This window comes from Diabrotica virgifera, chromosome 2, assembly GCF_917563875.1.
Source record: "Diabrotica virgifera virgifera chromosome 2, PGI_DIABVI_V3a".
Taxonomy (NCBI): domain Eukaryota; kingdom Metazoa; phylum Arthropoda; class Insecta; order Coleoptera; family Chrysomelidae; genus Diabrotica; species Diabrotica virgifera.
In genome coordinates this window covers 74,633,804-74,649,542 of record NC_065444.1, presented here as the reverse complement: position 1 = coordinate 74,649,542, position 15,739 = coordinate 74,633,804, and the positions used below count along the sequence as shown (strand labels likewise).

The window sequence follows — 15,739 nt, the reverse complement described above, 5'->3', positions numbered from 1 at the left end:
TTTAAGCTGTAGCCATAACCAACACCGGTGCATCTGTCAATGTCAATCACACGTTTTTAAAGGGCTTGTTTGGGTTCAATGGTGCATGGTGCCATAATTTGGTATTCCTTTTTAATTTCTATTGTTTTATGTGAACATAAATGGGAAGACAACTTGTGAAACTTCTAAAGGTCGGTAAAATAAAATATGGTTGCGGACTCCACTTACAACAACACTTTGTTCAGCTTCATAAAACCACAACAGAAAATCAAAATACTCTGATTATTGTGGAGCACCCTCATGTGTATACAACAGGAATCCGTGATAAAAACTATTCACAAAGTGAAGAAGAAAATCTAAAGCACAAAGGTGAAAACAAAAAAGTTATATAACCACATTTTCAGTTGCTTAACACATTCACTGCTACTTATATTCAGCCACGTTCATATGAAGCGAATATGAAAGCAGGCCTATTTAATTCCATAGGTTATGAATTCCAAAAGGCGTTTAGTGGCACCTGACTCACGCAGTACAAAACGCCTTTTGGAGTAAGTGGCAGTGAATGTGTTAAGTTCAGTCATATTGCCATTTTGCTTCTATTGCCACTGGTATATTTCGTCATTAATCTTCTTCTTTAAGTGCTGTCTCCCAATCGGAAGTTAGATTGTTGAATATCAGCATCACTATCTTTATTCTATCTACCGCTGCTCTAAAGAGTTCTATAGAACTGCATTTAAACCAGTCCCTTAAATTCTTCAACCATGACACTCTCCTTCTTCCTATACTCCTTTCTCTTCTTATCTTTCCCTGTATTATCAGTCTTAGCATTTCATATCGCTGTCCCCTCATTACATGTCACAGATATTGTAACTTTCTTAGAGAGAGAGAGAGAGAGAGAATTATACTTTATTGATACAATGTACCAAAAGGCCAACGACCAAAGTCTTTCAGCCCATTTACACTATTACTATTAACCCTTAAACGCCCAACTTTTTTAGGTTCCATGTACGCCCAAGGGTGGGTAAAAAATGTCCACCTCGAAAATAGCTAATATATTTATTGAGAGTTGTTGGAAATGGATTAAACTTAAGATTCTTATGCTTAATAAACACAGCATCGTCTAAAATATTAATATAAACAATTTACAAACCTTACAACAAAATTACAATGTACATCAAAATTAACATACCAGTAAGAGACAGTAATTCAGATTTGTCGATTTTCTCCACATTCTTCCTTTCAACCTCCTCATTGGCGGATAATTATGTAGATTATGTAAGTATACGTCGATAATTATATGGATTATCTACCTACCAACGAGAAATTATATAAAAACCTTTAGTAACAAGTTTTACCAAGGGTGTACTTTTTATACCCACCCATATTTAACTCAAGATACTACTTTTATTTTCAAAAATATCGGTAGAACCAAATTAACATTCGATAAAGGGCTGTCTTTTTAACAATAAATAATTTTTTTAAAATTTTTAAACACGTAAGAAATGTGTTACAAGGGAATACGCATTAGGTGGACATTTTTTACCCACCCTTGGGCGTTTAAGGGTTAATATACATTAATGCACTAAATATTTTGTGTTAATATTATTACAATAATAAAAAAATATTTTTATGTGGTGGTGATTACGATATCACTAGACAATTAGTTACGATAACAGAGGGTGATTTAAAGAGAGTTATTTATTGTCTTGATGTGTAGCAGATTTCTTCAAAAAGGGTTCTTCCTGGATATCTATGGGCACTGTCCTCTGGTATCTTCACAATGTGGGGTTCAATAAAATTTTTGTTTTTGTCATTAATAGAGAAATATTTAAACAACTTATTGAGTCTCTCATTAATAGGTTCAATTCCAGTTTTATCGTACAGCATTCTGTTTGATGGATTATGAAGTGGATTATCAGGATGACGCATTCTAGTGATTTGTCGAAGGCTAGCTGTTTCACTCACTTTTATATTATTTTTGGCAGGACCTTTAGAATTATAGAAAATTGTATAACCATACTCCACCATGGGCCTGCAAATCATTTTATAAATATTGGCCGCGGTTTCAATCGTAATTCCCTCATTCTTGTCTGTTAAACTTCTGAAGTGTTTTGCTCTAGTTATAATTATAATTTTTAATAGTGTGGTGGTTGAACTTCAATTTTTTGTCTATTTATATTCCCAAATACTTGACAGTTTGGGAGGGTTTGATAATATTGTCACATATGTTTAAAGTTAAAGAGTGATTTTGAATTCTATGGTTAAATATTATTAGTTTTGTTTTAGAAGGTTTTAGTTGCCCAAGATATTGTGTCATCCACCTGCCTCTGCAATAAGTCAATTGTCTTTATTAAATTTTTTCCATAATATGATATCACTGCAGTGTCATCAGCAAATTGTAACAAATTAGTATTGGTTAGTGTATTGTCGCATATGTCACTGCAATAGAGATTATACAACAAAGAGGAGAGTGGTGAACCTTGAAAATGAATGGGAATATATTTAATTGATTTTAACTATACACCTGCGTCTTTTAAGAAATTCGTCAACAATCCATATTAGAGAAGGGGAAACTCTTATTTATATTGTGTTTATTATTTCATATTCTATGCCCATTTCTCGCAATACTTCTGTATTCGTTTTCTTCTGTGTTCATGCTATTCTAAGCATCCTCTAGTTGGAGAGATAGAAGCAGATTTTGCTTGTGATAAGTAATATGGGAAAACTATGCGGGATATGTTGAATTAGTTGTGTACATGACTTTTCCCAACGGGCGGAAACCAGAATGGGGGGACGAGGGTAGTTATAGGGGGTCAAAGTCGCAGTTTTTATTGTTTTTTTGTGACGCTCATGATCGAGATAGTGTGCACCAAAATTTAAGAATAAGTAGATCATGATGTAATTAAGTAAAATCTTCAGGGGCGGAACGCTGCGTGGCCGACAAAGAGGTGGCGGCAGGGGTGAATATAAAAATTTTAAGCGGGTTTTTGTGACGTTCCTGATTGAGATAGTGCACCAAAATTTGAGAATAAGTAGTCCATGACATAACTAAGTAAAATCCCCAAAGGCGGAAACCAGAGTGGGGGACGAGGGTAGTTATAAGGGGTCCAAATCGCGATTTTTATTTTTTTTTGTGCAAAATTGTCCCAAATTTTGGTGCACTATCTCGATCAGGAACGTCACAAAAAAACCCCTTATAATTGTTATATTCAATCCTGCCCCCTACCCTTTGTCGGCCACGCAGCGTTCCGCCCCTGGAGATTTTACTTAGTTACGTCATGACCTACCTATTCCCAAATTTTGGTGCAGTATCTCGATAATGAGCGTCACAAAAAAATAATAGAAACCGCGACTTTGACCCCTATAACTACCCTCGTCCCCCACTCTGATTTCCGCCCGTTGGGAAAAGTCATGTACACAACTAATTCAACATATTATCCCTGTATAGTTTTTCCATATTACTTATCACGAGCAAAATCCGCTCCCAGCTCTTGGATTTCTCCTGTAACACCACATTTCAAATGACTGTGGCTTATTTATGTGTTCATGCTTTAATGTCCAGCTTTTAAGCCCATATTCCAGTAAAACATGTAGCTTCTCAGAGTACTTACTTTCAGTTCTAATCTAGGGTCTTTGTTGTAGAAAATTGTTTTCATTTTTACAAATAAAGAGTACAAGGGAAAAAAGGAATGTCACTTTTTCATGAATTTTGGTTTTTCTCACCATGTGGTAGCAAAAACTGAGTACTATCGACTAGCCTTGCGATTCAGGGCAATAACCAGAAAGATCAGTCTATATAAATTTTCTAAGAATTTGTATGCAGGCGAAGAACCAGGATTTTGCGCACCCCACTGAACAAAAATAAGGAATGTTAGCAGTTTTTTGGCGCATTATTGAATTAATAAGTTAATATAGATTAATATTATATTAAGATTATAGAATAAGGATTGCTAGAATTCTGTTAAGAATTTCCTAAGTAGTTTTTAGAAATCATAAGAATTAAACCTTTATTGGTCTTTATCTCAAGATGTATAAAAAGTGACATTCCTTGTTTTCCCCTGTACTCTTCAAATGCATTACTTGCTATTTCTCTCCTGGCCGTTATTTCTGTTTTTTGAACATTATTGTCTGAAATCCAGGTTTCTACGTATTTGTACTTACTTATCGACCGTTATATTAATTTCTGAAATGTATGTTAATTTGTATATACGTTTTCGTAGTTATTATTATGTATTTGGTCTTTTTTATATTCATTTTTATAGTCCATATTTTTCAAAGAAACTGTTTGTTTTGTTTAGTAGTAATTGGAGTTGTTCAGTAGAGCATGCCATAGTCACTGTGTCATCTGCATATCTTAGGTTGTTAATAGATCTTGAGTTAATTATTACTCCTTCACTTTGAGATAGTAATTCTTCTTCAAAAATGACTTCACTATGCACATTAAATAGTAATGGAGACATCATACATCCCTGCCTAACTCCTCTCCTGATTTCAATTTCTGGACTGGGTTCATTATTTATTACAGTTTGTGCTCTTTGATTCCAGTAAAGGTTTGTTATTATTCTCATTTTTATGTATGTTTTTGTCTTTAGAACTTTGACTAATTTTACCTGTCTTACTTCGTCAAATGCTTTTGTCATTCTTCTAGTATAACTTTAAATCAATTTATTTCTAGGAGCTGAATTTTATAGAACCAACAGAGGCGGTCTAATAACATACCATGGCCCTGGACAACTAGTGGCATATCCTATTTTAAACTTACATAATTTCAATCCAAGGATTCACTGGTATATTGATAAGATTGAAAAGACCATCCTCAATTTGTGCAAAAAATTTAAATTGGAGGCTGAACTTCTTGGGGACAGAGGAGTGTGGATAAAAGACAAAAAGGTATTTTTTGTAAAATTAAAAGTTGTTTTTAAGCGTTATAGCGCTAATCCGGAAGAAAATTTCACAACTCAAAAAACAACTTTTTCAGGTGAGACAAAAATAGATTTTTTAGATCTTAACAGGTTGGCTACCAATGATACTGTGTTGATTCTGCGTTGTAGTACCATAATTCCATATCAACGCAACACACCTAATTTCCACCCCTCTTCAGATTTGGTTATAATTTTTAATACCCATAGTGGCTAATAAGGGAAACAAAAATAGAAAATTTTAAATTTTTATCTCAAGCCGTTTTCGAAATCTGGTTATGTAAAGTTTTCCAAAAAAAATCCCAAACACTGGGACCATACTTTTTTGGAATGGTTGTAGAAGCTGTCCGAATTGAGCTAGAATGCTGGGAGATGTGTCATTTTGCAGCATTTTTAAAGCTCTTTATAGTGATATATTACAACATAATGTTATGAAAAACAAGTTTTTTTCAAACAAAAAAAAATATATTTTAATTAAGTTTTTTTCCAAAAAGTACATAATTTAAAATTTTCGTACTATTCCTACAAATACATAGAATTGTTAATAACCATACTACTGTTGTTAATAACATATAAAAATTTTATCATGGGATGGTGATAGGTTCAACATAAAAAAAATTAATTTCACACATACAGTATGGTACAAATGAAAGGTATAAATTCGTAATTTCGCAAGCTGGTGACTTTAAGGAAAAATCCCGAAACAGGTCGATTTTTATTTTTAAATTGTAATTTTTTGGCATATATCATACTAGTGACGTCATCCATCTGGGCGTGATGACGTAATCAATGATTTTTTAAAATGAGACTAAAGGTTGTGTGCCAGCTCACAGTGGCGGCTCGTGGATTTAGGGACAGGGTCGGCAAGGTTTTGTCTCCAAAGGCTTCAATTTCATAGGAGATGTTTGGTTTTTGTCTTTAGGCGTTGATGTATGCTTCTTTAGGCGCGATTTCATTGAGGTGAAATTTAATTAATCTGCGCGCATGCGCACACCGACAGTATGGTATTAGTCGTTATACGGGCTCTTATTGGGTGTTGAAATTATCTGTCAATAATTGTTCAATATGGAGGTTATCGGTAAACAAAAATATTGTATATATTAGTTTTTATTGTTGTGAGGACAGAAATAAAATCAAATTTATAATTATAGTGACTTTTTAAATAGTTTTGAAAAGCCGCAGGTACGTAATTCTAAATGTTTCAGTTGTATTCCAATAAAAAATTATCTTCATACCTATCTATTTGGAAAATGTAAAAAAATAATGTAGTTAGTAGACAATGCTTTAATGTACATAATCTGATTACGAACAAACTTTCTACAAATCTTCATCTAATATATCGTTTTCTTACTCTATATTTTGTCATATAAATAAACAGTGGACAAAACATTTGTCAATTTGATTAAATTCATATAAATAAACAAAATGTCAAAAAGTTTATGGTGTAAACGTTTAGTTTGTGTAGATTCCCACATGACGTACACGCGAATGTGGTGCAGTGGGAAATCACTTCGACTTTCGTACGGCGCGATAGACGTGAAGTGGGTTCAAGCCCCAAGCAAGTTGTTATTTTTTTATTTTTTTTTTTATAGATTTTATGATTGTAAGTATATTATTATATAATTGTTTTCAGAAAATACGTATTTAATTAAAATTTTTGGCAACAATTATTGTTCAGAAATCATTTGTGGCATTTTTCAATGTGTTTGTGTGTGTTTTATTCTTTTATTTTTTTAATTTTTGGTATTGTTTTAATAAAAATTTTTGGAAAGTAGTAGAGAAACTGTTTAGAAGTATAACTTCTTACGTGCGTACGAAGTACACACATTCTTTTTTTTTTCCTATAAATTTAGAAACTATACCTGTTTATAAATTAACTCTAGTCTATGTTGTTTCTAAGTAGCAAAATGGGTTATAACATAATTGTAAAATTTATTGTTTTGGAGGGATTTTAAAAGTTTTTTTCTATCGACATTTGAGACAAGTTTGACATTCTCTCCTGTTTCATGGTGTTTCGACAATACGTTTTGACTCTTTTGAGACAAGAGAAATCCCGTTCATTTGAGACAGAATTTGCCCACATTTGAGCACAATAATTTATTAATTTCGGGAACAGTTTGTTGTACCTAATGAATTGCAGTATATAAAATTATACATAGTCTGTAACTTATCCCACCTTCCGAAAATATTTGGATCAGAATATAAAACTGTTAATCCATTTTCTTATTTTATTTGATTAAAAAATGATGGATAATTTTTAATGAACTTGTCTAATAAATATTTTGAAAATTCTTTGGCGTAACTTTTAAATTTTGAATAATCAAAGAGGTCAATGACTTATAACAGTGAGTAAATAATAGTTTTGCTTGGTGCAATTGTTTTAACTTTTGTCCGGAAACCATACAATTCACTGGACATCAAGACAGCCCCGTCAGAAATTTGCCTTACCAATTTATTTTTGATATCAAAAAATTTTAATCTGTTCTTTAAATTAAAACACCAAAAATATATTCTGTCTTATGGCTTCTACTCACGTCTGAAAACCTAACAACCTCTCATAAATATTAGACGTAACACGTATCGAAGAACAATTTTATTGGTACTTGTGAATGACATGTTACCTATATCAGAAGTTTCGTCTACTTCTACCGAAAAGGATCAAAATGTAACTACCAATTGATTCTTTCATTCTGTGCTGTTTTAGGTACGCCGCTATATTCTTCGAGTCAGAAAATAAATTAGAAAATTCCAGATCGTATTTGTTAAACAATTTTATGTGTTCTCTATAATTAACTTGATTTAACGAATGCTCCGATACATCCTGTCCCCTAAATGGTAATTCCTAACAACTTAAAAGAATTACAATATCAATAATAATTAAACGACGTAAAACTACTTACCTATTTCATAATTTTATCCCGGGCGCGCCAGCAAGGCAATACGTGGCTACGTACGTGCCTTTCTGCCGTTTGCAGATCACCGCTCGGCAGAGGTACCCGCTGCCGTACTTGCCATTCAAATAAATACGGGGAATGTATAATTGGTTGCCTATCGGCTAATATTCCATAGCTTCTTATTATAAGCAAATTGTCGATCTGGGGATGGCATGCCGTGCCGGGCTTTATAATAAGAATTCACACAATCGCAAACGGGTGCGGGTGCATGGCTATAGGATCATTAATTTGAAAAGTCTCTTACGCACAGCGCACAGGGATCACTTAACTAACGTACCGGGATCGAATTCGTTTAAAAACAATGAATAAAATTTAGTCTGTATTATCTCACAGATATATTTTTTATTTCACAGAAACGAATATCATCAACTCCGATTAAATTAAATATTTAAAAAATCTATAATGTGTCCATTGTCCATAAATGTGTAGGTCGGCACTGCCGACCCTGACGAGCCGCCACTGCCAGCTCATTTGAACGGTTATTCAATTATCTGTTCAGCAATAGAAACATTAACATAATAATTTATATAGGGTGGCAAAAAAAGTTTTTTTTAATTAAATTAATTGACAAAAAAGATGAATGTATGTAATTTAGTTAATTCAAAATACATTTTACTGCTGTCAGAAATCAGAAAAAATGTTTATTTCACAAATAAACATTACTATTCGCTTAAATTAAATGATCAAACTTTCAAAAAGCAGATGTTTGGCGGGAGCTAGCTTGAACATTGAATTTAAGCGAAAAGCAATGTTTATTTGTGAAATAAACATTTTTTCTGTTTTCTGGCAACAGTAAAATATATTTTAAATTAAATAAATTACATACATTCTTATATTACTTATTAGAGAATTAAATAACCTTTCAAATGGGCTGGCACAAGACCCCTAGTCTCATTTAAAAAAATCTTCACGTCACTAGTATGATATATATACCAAAAAATCTAAAAATTTAAACAATTTAAAAATAAAAATCGACCTGTTTCGGGATTTTTTCTTAACCTAGGAGCAGTCGCGCTGCTAGAAAAAATCTCACATTTTATGCTTTTCAATAATAACTTGATGAAAAATTTTGCAGCATTGCTTTCCACTCATAAGTGCCTCAAGGAGGATCGTAGTAATGCGTGGAATTTTTTTTTGTGGAATTTATGGCTTTGATGAGAACCAATTAGCTTTAAAATTGTTAGAAATAGATATTTTTAACATAACAAGTAAATAAAAATATAACTACTACTTATGCGACTACTTACGTGACAGAAGTGAGCGCGACTGCTCCCGGGTTGAAGTCACCAGCTTGCGAAATTACGAATTTATTCCTTTCATTTGTACCATACTGTATGTGTGAAATTAATTTTTTTTATGTTGAACCCATCACCATCCCATGATAAAATTTTTATATGTTATTAACAACAGTACTATGTATTTGTAGGAATATTATGAAAATTTTAAATTATGTACCGGGTGTCCCAATAAGAATGGCTCTCGGCCATATCTCAGGAACCGTTTATACTACAGCTTTGGGGAAAAAAAATTATAACAAAAGTTGCCCCGAGAAAAGCCTGGAAATTATTTTTATAATTGTAAGTCCACCGCTAGAGGGCGTAATTGAATATCAAAAATTAAAAAATCGAAATTTTACAAAATTTGCCTAATGAAAGGGCACTGGAAATCCAATCATCGTATTAGGTCTGGATCCCGCGTATGAAAAAAAAGTTGATTAATAGCAAGCTGAAAATTTGTTAATAGCTTAAGGGTGTCTAGTCGGATAAACTTTGATATATGGGAACACTGGAACAGGGGCAGTTTTAATTGTGGAACACGTTAAAAATTTGGAACAGTCAGACCACGAAAACGGCACATTTATTTTGTCCGACAGAATAGACTTAAACTCTCCGAACAGAGATTAAACTCTCATGCAAAAATCAGACTGCTAAGTGCTATTTATCACCTGTCATAATTCCTGTCATTTGACATATTCTTCATGTTCCACTCATTAAAACGCCCATTTGGTGATAAATAGCAGTCTGATTTTTACATGAGAGTTTAATCTCTGTTCGGAGAGTTTAAGTCTGTTCTGTCGGACAAAATACATGTGCCGTTTTCGTGGTCTGACCGTTCCAAATTTTTAACCTGTTCCACAATTAAAACTTCCCCTGTTCCAGGGTTCCCATATATCAAAGTTTGTCCGACTAGACACCTTTAAGCTATTAACAAATTTTCAGCTTGCTATTAATCAACTTTTTTTTCATATGCGGGATCCAGACCTATATTCTTCATACAATTCTGTGCATATTTTATTTCACAAGTTTAAGTCTACCTGTGCAAATAAGAGGTGGGGGTGAGTGGGAACCTTGTTATGAAAAAATCGCTGTAAGTCCGGTTCTGCTTAATCGATTTTTACAAAATTGGTCTTGTTGAAAACAGTTCTTTTTCGACAATGTAATAGTTACAATTTGGAAACAGCCTATTACGTAATATGCCGGCTAGAAGGCGCTATTTATTTTTTTTTAGAAATCTAGTTTTCTTTGGAAAATATTAAAAACAAGTATGTATTTTTTTTCCTGGCTTACAAAATTAGACCAAATTAGCAACAGAATACCGAAAACCGCATGTCGATACCTTTTTTCTATCTCGAGATATCTTAAGAAACGTGTAAATTTTAAACATAACTGTTGCAGTCATATAAGTGGAAATATATAGAAGCACGTAATGTGATATGAAAAAAATCAAAGGAACATTGTCCAGATGTCACCGTATATAATGAATCAAAACAACAATAAGACAAATAACACTATAAAATATAACAAAAAAAGGGTGTGTGTACTTTGTACGCGAGTAAGAAGTTATACGTCTATTATTATGATTTTAACGAAATAAATATATTTTAAACAGTTTAATTTTGTTTTTATTTAAATATTACACTAATTTTAATACTTAAAATAATACCAAAAAAATAGCGTTAATATGTAAATTTTTATGAATTGTTGCCTCCGCGCATTTGCTTTTCTCTCGATGAATCGTAGAAAATGTAAAAACGTCAGATTTTCTACACAAATTTTTAATTTTTATTTCATTATACTTTAATATCAATTATCCTATTCCCAACTAAGATAAATACATAACTGTTATTGTCACCGGTAAACTAAGTTAAGGAAGTCAAAGTGGAAACAAATAGTGTGCTATGGAAAAAATAGAACTATTAGAAGTATTAACTTCAAGAAGTCATCATGTGTCAAATTATGTGTCAAATCAGTAAAACATAAAAATTTGTGCATTGCTGGTTTGTTGCGGTTTGTTTCTATTAAGTTTTATATAAAATTTATATAGAGTGAAATTCAAGATGATTCTTACAAACTAAAAAGCATTTGACATGATAGCCACATTCTTTGAATGCATAAGAAATGCAACTGTTGCGGCTAGAATATATGCAATGAAATATCCCCAAAGACGTCACCCCAGTAGTAGAGTTTTTCATATTTTGTTTTGATTTATTATAAACGGTGACATCTGAAAAATGTTTCTTTGTTTTTTTCCATAGCACACTGCTTGCTTCTATATATTTCCACTTATATGACAGCAACAGTTATGTTTAAAATTTACACGTTTCTTAAGATATCTCGAGATAGAAAAAAGGTATAGACATGCGGTTTTCGGTTTTCTGTTGCTAATTTGGTCTAATTTTGTAATACAGGAAAAAAATACATACTTGTATTTAATATTTTGCACAGAAAACTAGATTTCTAAAAAGAAAATAAATAGCGCCTTGTAGCCGGCATATTACGTAATAGGCTGTTTTCAAATTATAACTATTACATTAACGAAAAAGAGCTGTTTTCAACAGGATCAAGTTTGCAAAAATCGATTAATCAGAACCGGACTTACAGCGATTTTTTCATACCAAAGTTCCCACTCACCCCCACCTCTTATTTGCACAGGTAGACTTAAACTTGTGAAATAAAATATGCGCAGAATTTTATAAAGAATACGATAATCGGATTTCCAGTGCCCTTTGCTTAGGCAAATTTTGTAAAATTTAGATTTTTTAATTTTTGATATTCAATTACGCCCTCTAGCGGTGGAGTTACAATTATGAAAATAATTTCCAGGCTTTTCTCGAGGCAACTTTTCTTATAAAATTTTTTTTCCCAAAGCTGTAAGTACTATAAACAGTTCCTGAGATATGGCCGAGCGCCATTCTTATTGGGACACCCGGTACAATGCTCTTAAATGAACTCTTACACCAGCAGATATATGTGGTTCTGAAAAGAACCGTTTTGTAAATGTTTTTTCGTTTTGTTTATGCCCTTTCTCCTCTTATTTTGGAAAAAAACTGAATCAAAGTATATTTTTTTGTTTGAGAAAAACTTGTTTATCATAACATCATGTTGCATATATCACTGTAAAGAGCTTTAAAAATGCTGCAAAATGACACCTCTCCCAGCATTCTAGCTCAATTAGGATAGCTTCTACAACCATTCCAAAAAAGTATGGTCTGTATATATTGGATTTTTTTTGGAAAACTTTACACAACCATATTTCACCTAATCATCATCCACTATGAGTACTATAAATTTTAACAAAATCTAAATAGGTCAGGAAAATAATTAATTCAAAGTGTGTTCATTTGACCTAGAATAGCTCATGTATCAAAGGTGATCAACCTTCTTGGTTTATTTCTGGACCATGTGAATCACTGGTGATATATTGCAGATTTTTGTTCAGAAATATCCTCTTTAAACAAATCAGAAAGCTACCAGGCGAAATTTTTGGGCAGACATTGGTTGAACAATTTTTTAAAACAAATTCGAAAAAAAATCACCTTTTTTGTTCTGGAAAATATTTTTTTAGGGTTTTTGGGTTTTCTAAACAAAAAGGTCTTTTGTCATTGTTCTCAAAAGTTTATGGTTTTAAGTTATAAGCGATTTAAAATCTGAAAAATGTATGTTCATTGTACCATTGAAGTAATTTTTGTTCATCTTTATGATCCATATTTTACAATAAAAACGCTAGGAAATAACCTAGATACACTTGCACTACATAATAACTAAAAAATTAATGAAAACCGGAAAAATATACTTTTCTGGTCATTCATATACCAATGTGAATCACCGGTAATCACAAGCAAATCCCGCCTAAAAGTTACTCCGGTATCATATTTAAGTCGTCCAGAGCGACACCTATGAATCGGAGAATATATTTATAATCGCAGTTTGCTTGGTACCAGACAGAAGTCTATGCAAATTTATGCCGGTATAACAGCGACTAAAGCTGATGTATCACCGGTGATTCATATGGGAGCCAACCTGTTTTTACTGTAAGTTTTAAACGGTAACTGCTAAAATTTATAAATTAAAAATGAAGAATATGGATAAGTGAATATTTCTAATTTTGTGAGAAGCAAAACCAAAAAACTATGATATCTGATTTAAAAAAAGGAAAAAACATCAACATTTTGAGTTATATCATTTTTCTTTTAAAATATTTGGTCACTTTTTAAACAATAGCAAAAAATACCTAGATACATGAAAAATAAAGATACATTTATGTCGAACGTCAGAACCTAATTGAAAAGTGTCATTGTTAAGAATAAAAATATTAATTTTACCGTCAAATGAATAATGACATTACCGCCATCTTACAAAATTGGAAGTAAACATCTATGTGACACTTTTCCTGGTAAAAGTATAGGATTTTTGGAGTCAATTTAACAATATAACAAACTGAAATTATGAATTTTTTGAGTTGTGTCAGTTTCCTTCCAGATAAGCGATATATTTTGAATACTTTGTTTTAGATTTGTTCTGTTGGACTTCATGGTTCCCGTTACATTACCTCCCATGGTTTTGCTCTAAATTGCAACCCTGATCTCTCCTGGTTTGACCATATAGTGCCATGTGGAATTGAAGGAAAGGGTGTTACAAGTCTCAGCCAAGAACTAGGTAGAGAAGTAACAGTTGCAGAGACTATACCAGTCTTGTTAGAAAGTTTTAAGGAAATCTTTGAAGTGGATCTCATTGATTATCCTGAAGAAGAGGCTGATTGTCTCCAGAAGACTTTTGTTAAATAAGAAACAAATATGTGTACATACTTCATTTATGTTTTATTTGTTATTAGGCAATCTTTGCCTTTTATATAGCTGATGTGAGATTTTTATAGACAAATATGTATTCCATATTTCTTTTTGATAATAAAGAATATATATTCCTGATTTATATTTTTACTAAATTCTTCTTTTATGACAAATAATTAGGAAAATTAGAGCCTAAGAGGTGCTACTATAGTATGCGGTCTACTCCAAGGATGTGGTCTACCTCTGCATGTAGCTTTATTATAGTTTATATTGTTAGTTTAAAATTTTGTAATTTTAAACAATTGTGTCGGCTTAAAGTTTAGTAGTAATGTCATCATTACGCACATAGTTATTAAATATTTAATTAAGAAAGTGTACTTTAATATGGTATTTCATAGATATAGATAATATAAAAAAACGTGTAAAAAGTGTTTGAGTAATGACGTAGGTAGGTTGACTTTATTTTTTCTTGTAAGCATCTTAAATAATTACACACTTATATAATAACAAGTTCGTCCAATATTAATCTTGTAACTGCCATGTTACAGCGAATAAACACTTACAATTGTATAAACATTTGAAAATTCTTAAATATTTTGTAAATAAAATAATAAAATGATCTGAACATAAATGGGATAAAAGTAAATAAATTCTTGTACAGTACAATCACACAAATCAAATGTTATCACAGCTTCACGCTTGATTCATATAATAAGGCACGTGCACAAAATTTTAAATTCGAAAAAAATGGTATAAATCACAACAGAACATAATTTAGAACCTGTATCACAAATAAAAAAGTTTTGTTTGTCTTTCGTTTGGCCCCTAAAGACGACTAAAAATTCAACTTATACCAGCCACCGCAAAACGCGGCGTGACGTCACTGGGTTGTATGTTTACATTCTACACCAATTGTATATATAATTTTGGATTAAACATTATACACGTCAGTAGAAAATACAGTTATGTGACGTTACAAATGTTTTTGATCGTTTGAAATATTCATAGGAAATTTGTACTTTTACAAAATGGTTTTATTTTCAATAGTAAACCTTCTTTCCTTTCCTTCAAAAACTGTATCAAACTGCAATCTCAACAAACTGGTATATTTTATTACAGTGACATACGATAAATGTCATTAGAATATAAATATTTTTCCTTTATTCCCCGACGACGATCTGGCTAAATACCCAAGTAGGTGGAGGCCAATAAACTAAAGAAGAAGAAGAATATACGTAAATATAACCATAAACTGAACCACGACATAGTCAAACTCTGTGACGTCACGGGTCGTTTGAACTATTTTAAGATAAAGAAGACTTTAAATTTGTACTTCTAAGTTATTATGAGTTTTTGAAGCGTGAAATTGTGGAAATCTCATTTTTATACAAAACTGAACATTATTATGTAATAAAAAAAAAACGTGCAAGTTCCCTAACAGGATATTGTAAAACTAAACAGTGTCAGGAAAACAGAAGATATTTTGCTTTATGAAAAACAGACTATGATTGCACACCAAGCAGTTATATGTCCTTCAAGGGGCCAAAATAGTGATTCATAATAATAGTATATTACATACCTAGCGGGAAAGTACTCTATTTCAGCCGAGCGGCAAGGTAGTTTAGGTACTACAGACGCGAGGCTAGAATGAGTTCCCGCGAGGTTTGTATACTATTTTACTCACAATCGGTTAGTAGTTTATGGATTTCTAATACTCACAATCTACCAATAATAAATAATAATAATATGTTGTCTCATGTAGAAAATCCAGAAACGTCGGCGTCATCATCTATTTTTGAAACGCATAATTTTGAGCAACA

General features: G+C 32.1%; 3 protein-coding genes across 4 annotated transcripts in view; 2 read left to right on the top strand and 1 right to left on the bottom strand.

Annotated features, from left to right (window-relative positions):
- The window catches only part of LOC114329493 (venom carboxylesterase-6), a 337,686-nt gene that overhangs the window by 8,279 nt on the left and 313,668 nt on the right, over nt 1–15,739 (top strand). The gene's annotated exons all lie outside the window — the stretch shown is intronic.
- Nucleotides 1–15,739, bottom strand: part of LOC114342824 (nuclear envelope integral membrane protein 1) — a 112,669-nt gene that overhangs the window by 15,596 nt on the left and 81,334 nt on the right. The gene's annotated exons all lie outside the window — the stretch shown is intronic.
- Nucleotides 2–14,057, top strand: LOC114342825 (putative lipoyltransferase 2, mitochondrial). Of its 2 annotated transcripts, none has more exons than XM_028293634.2 (3): nt 2–348; nt 4,655–4,869; nt 13,644–14,057. In XM_028293634.2, the coding sequence occupies exons 1-3, from the start codon at nt 141–143 to the stop codon at nt 13,914–13,916; spliced, it is 696 nt and encodes a 231-aa protein (XP_028149435.1). In that variant the 5' UTR covers nt 2–140; the 3' UTR covers nt 13,917–14,057. The 2 variants fall into 2 exon arrangements, with proteins under 2 accessions (XP_028149435.1, XP_028149436.1); XM_028293635.2 differs by having other exon boundaries at nt 4,655–4,957.

What these genes read in the sequence shown, in the direction of transcription:
- LOC114342825 (XM_028293634.2), top strand. Translation starts at nt 141, where the DNA reads ATGGGAAGACAACTTGTGAAACTTCTAAAGGTCGGTAAAATAAAATAT. An exon ending in AGAAAATCTAAAGCACAAAG is followed by an intron (nt 349 to 4,654) that starts GTGAAAACAAAA and finishes ATTTATTTCTAG; the next exon opens with GAGCTGAATTTTATAGAACC. An exon ending in TGTGGATAAAAGACAAAAAG is followed by an intron (nt 4,870 to 13,643) that starts GTATTTTTTGTA and finishes ACTTTGTTTTAG; the next exon opens with ATTTGTTCTGTTGGACTTCA.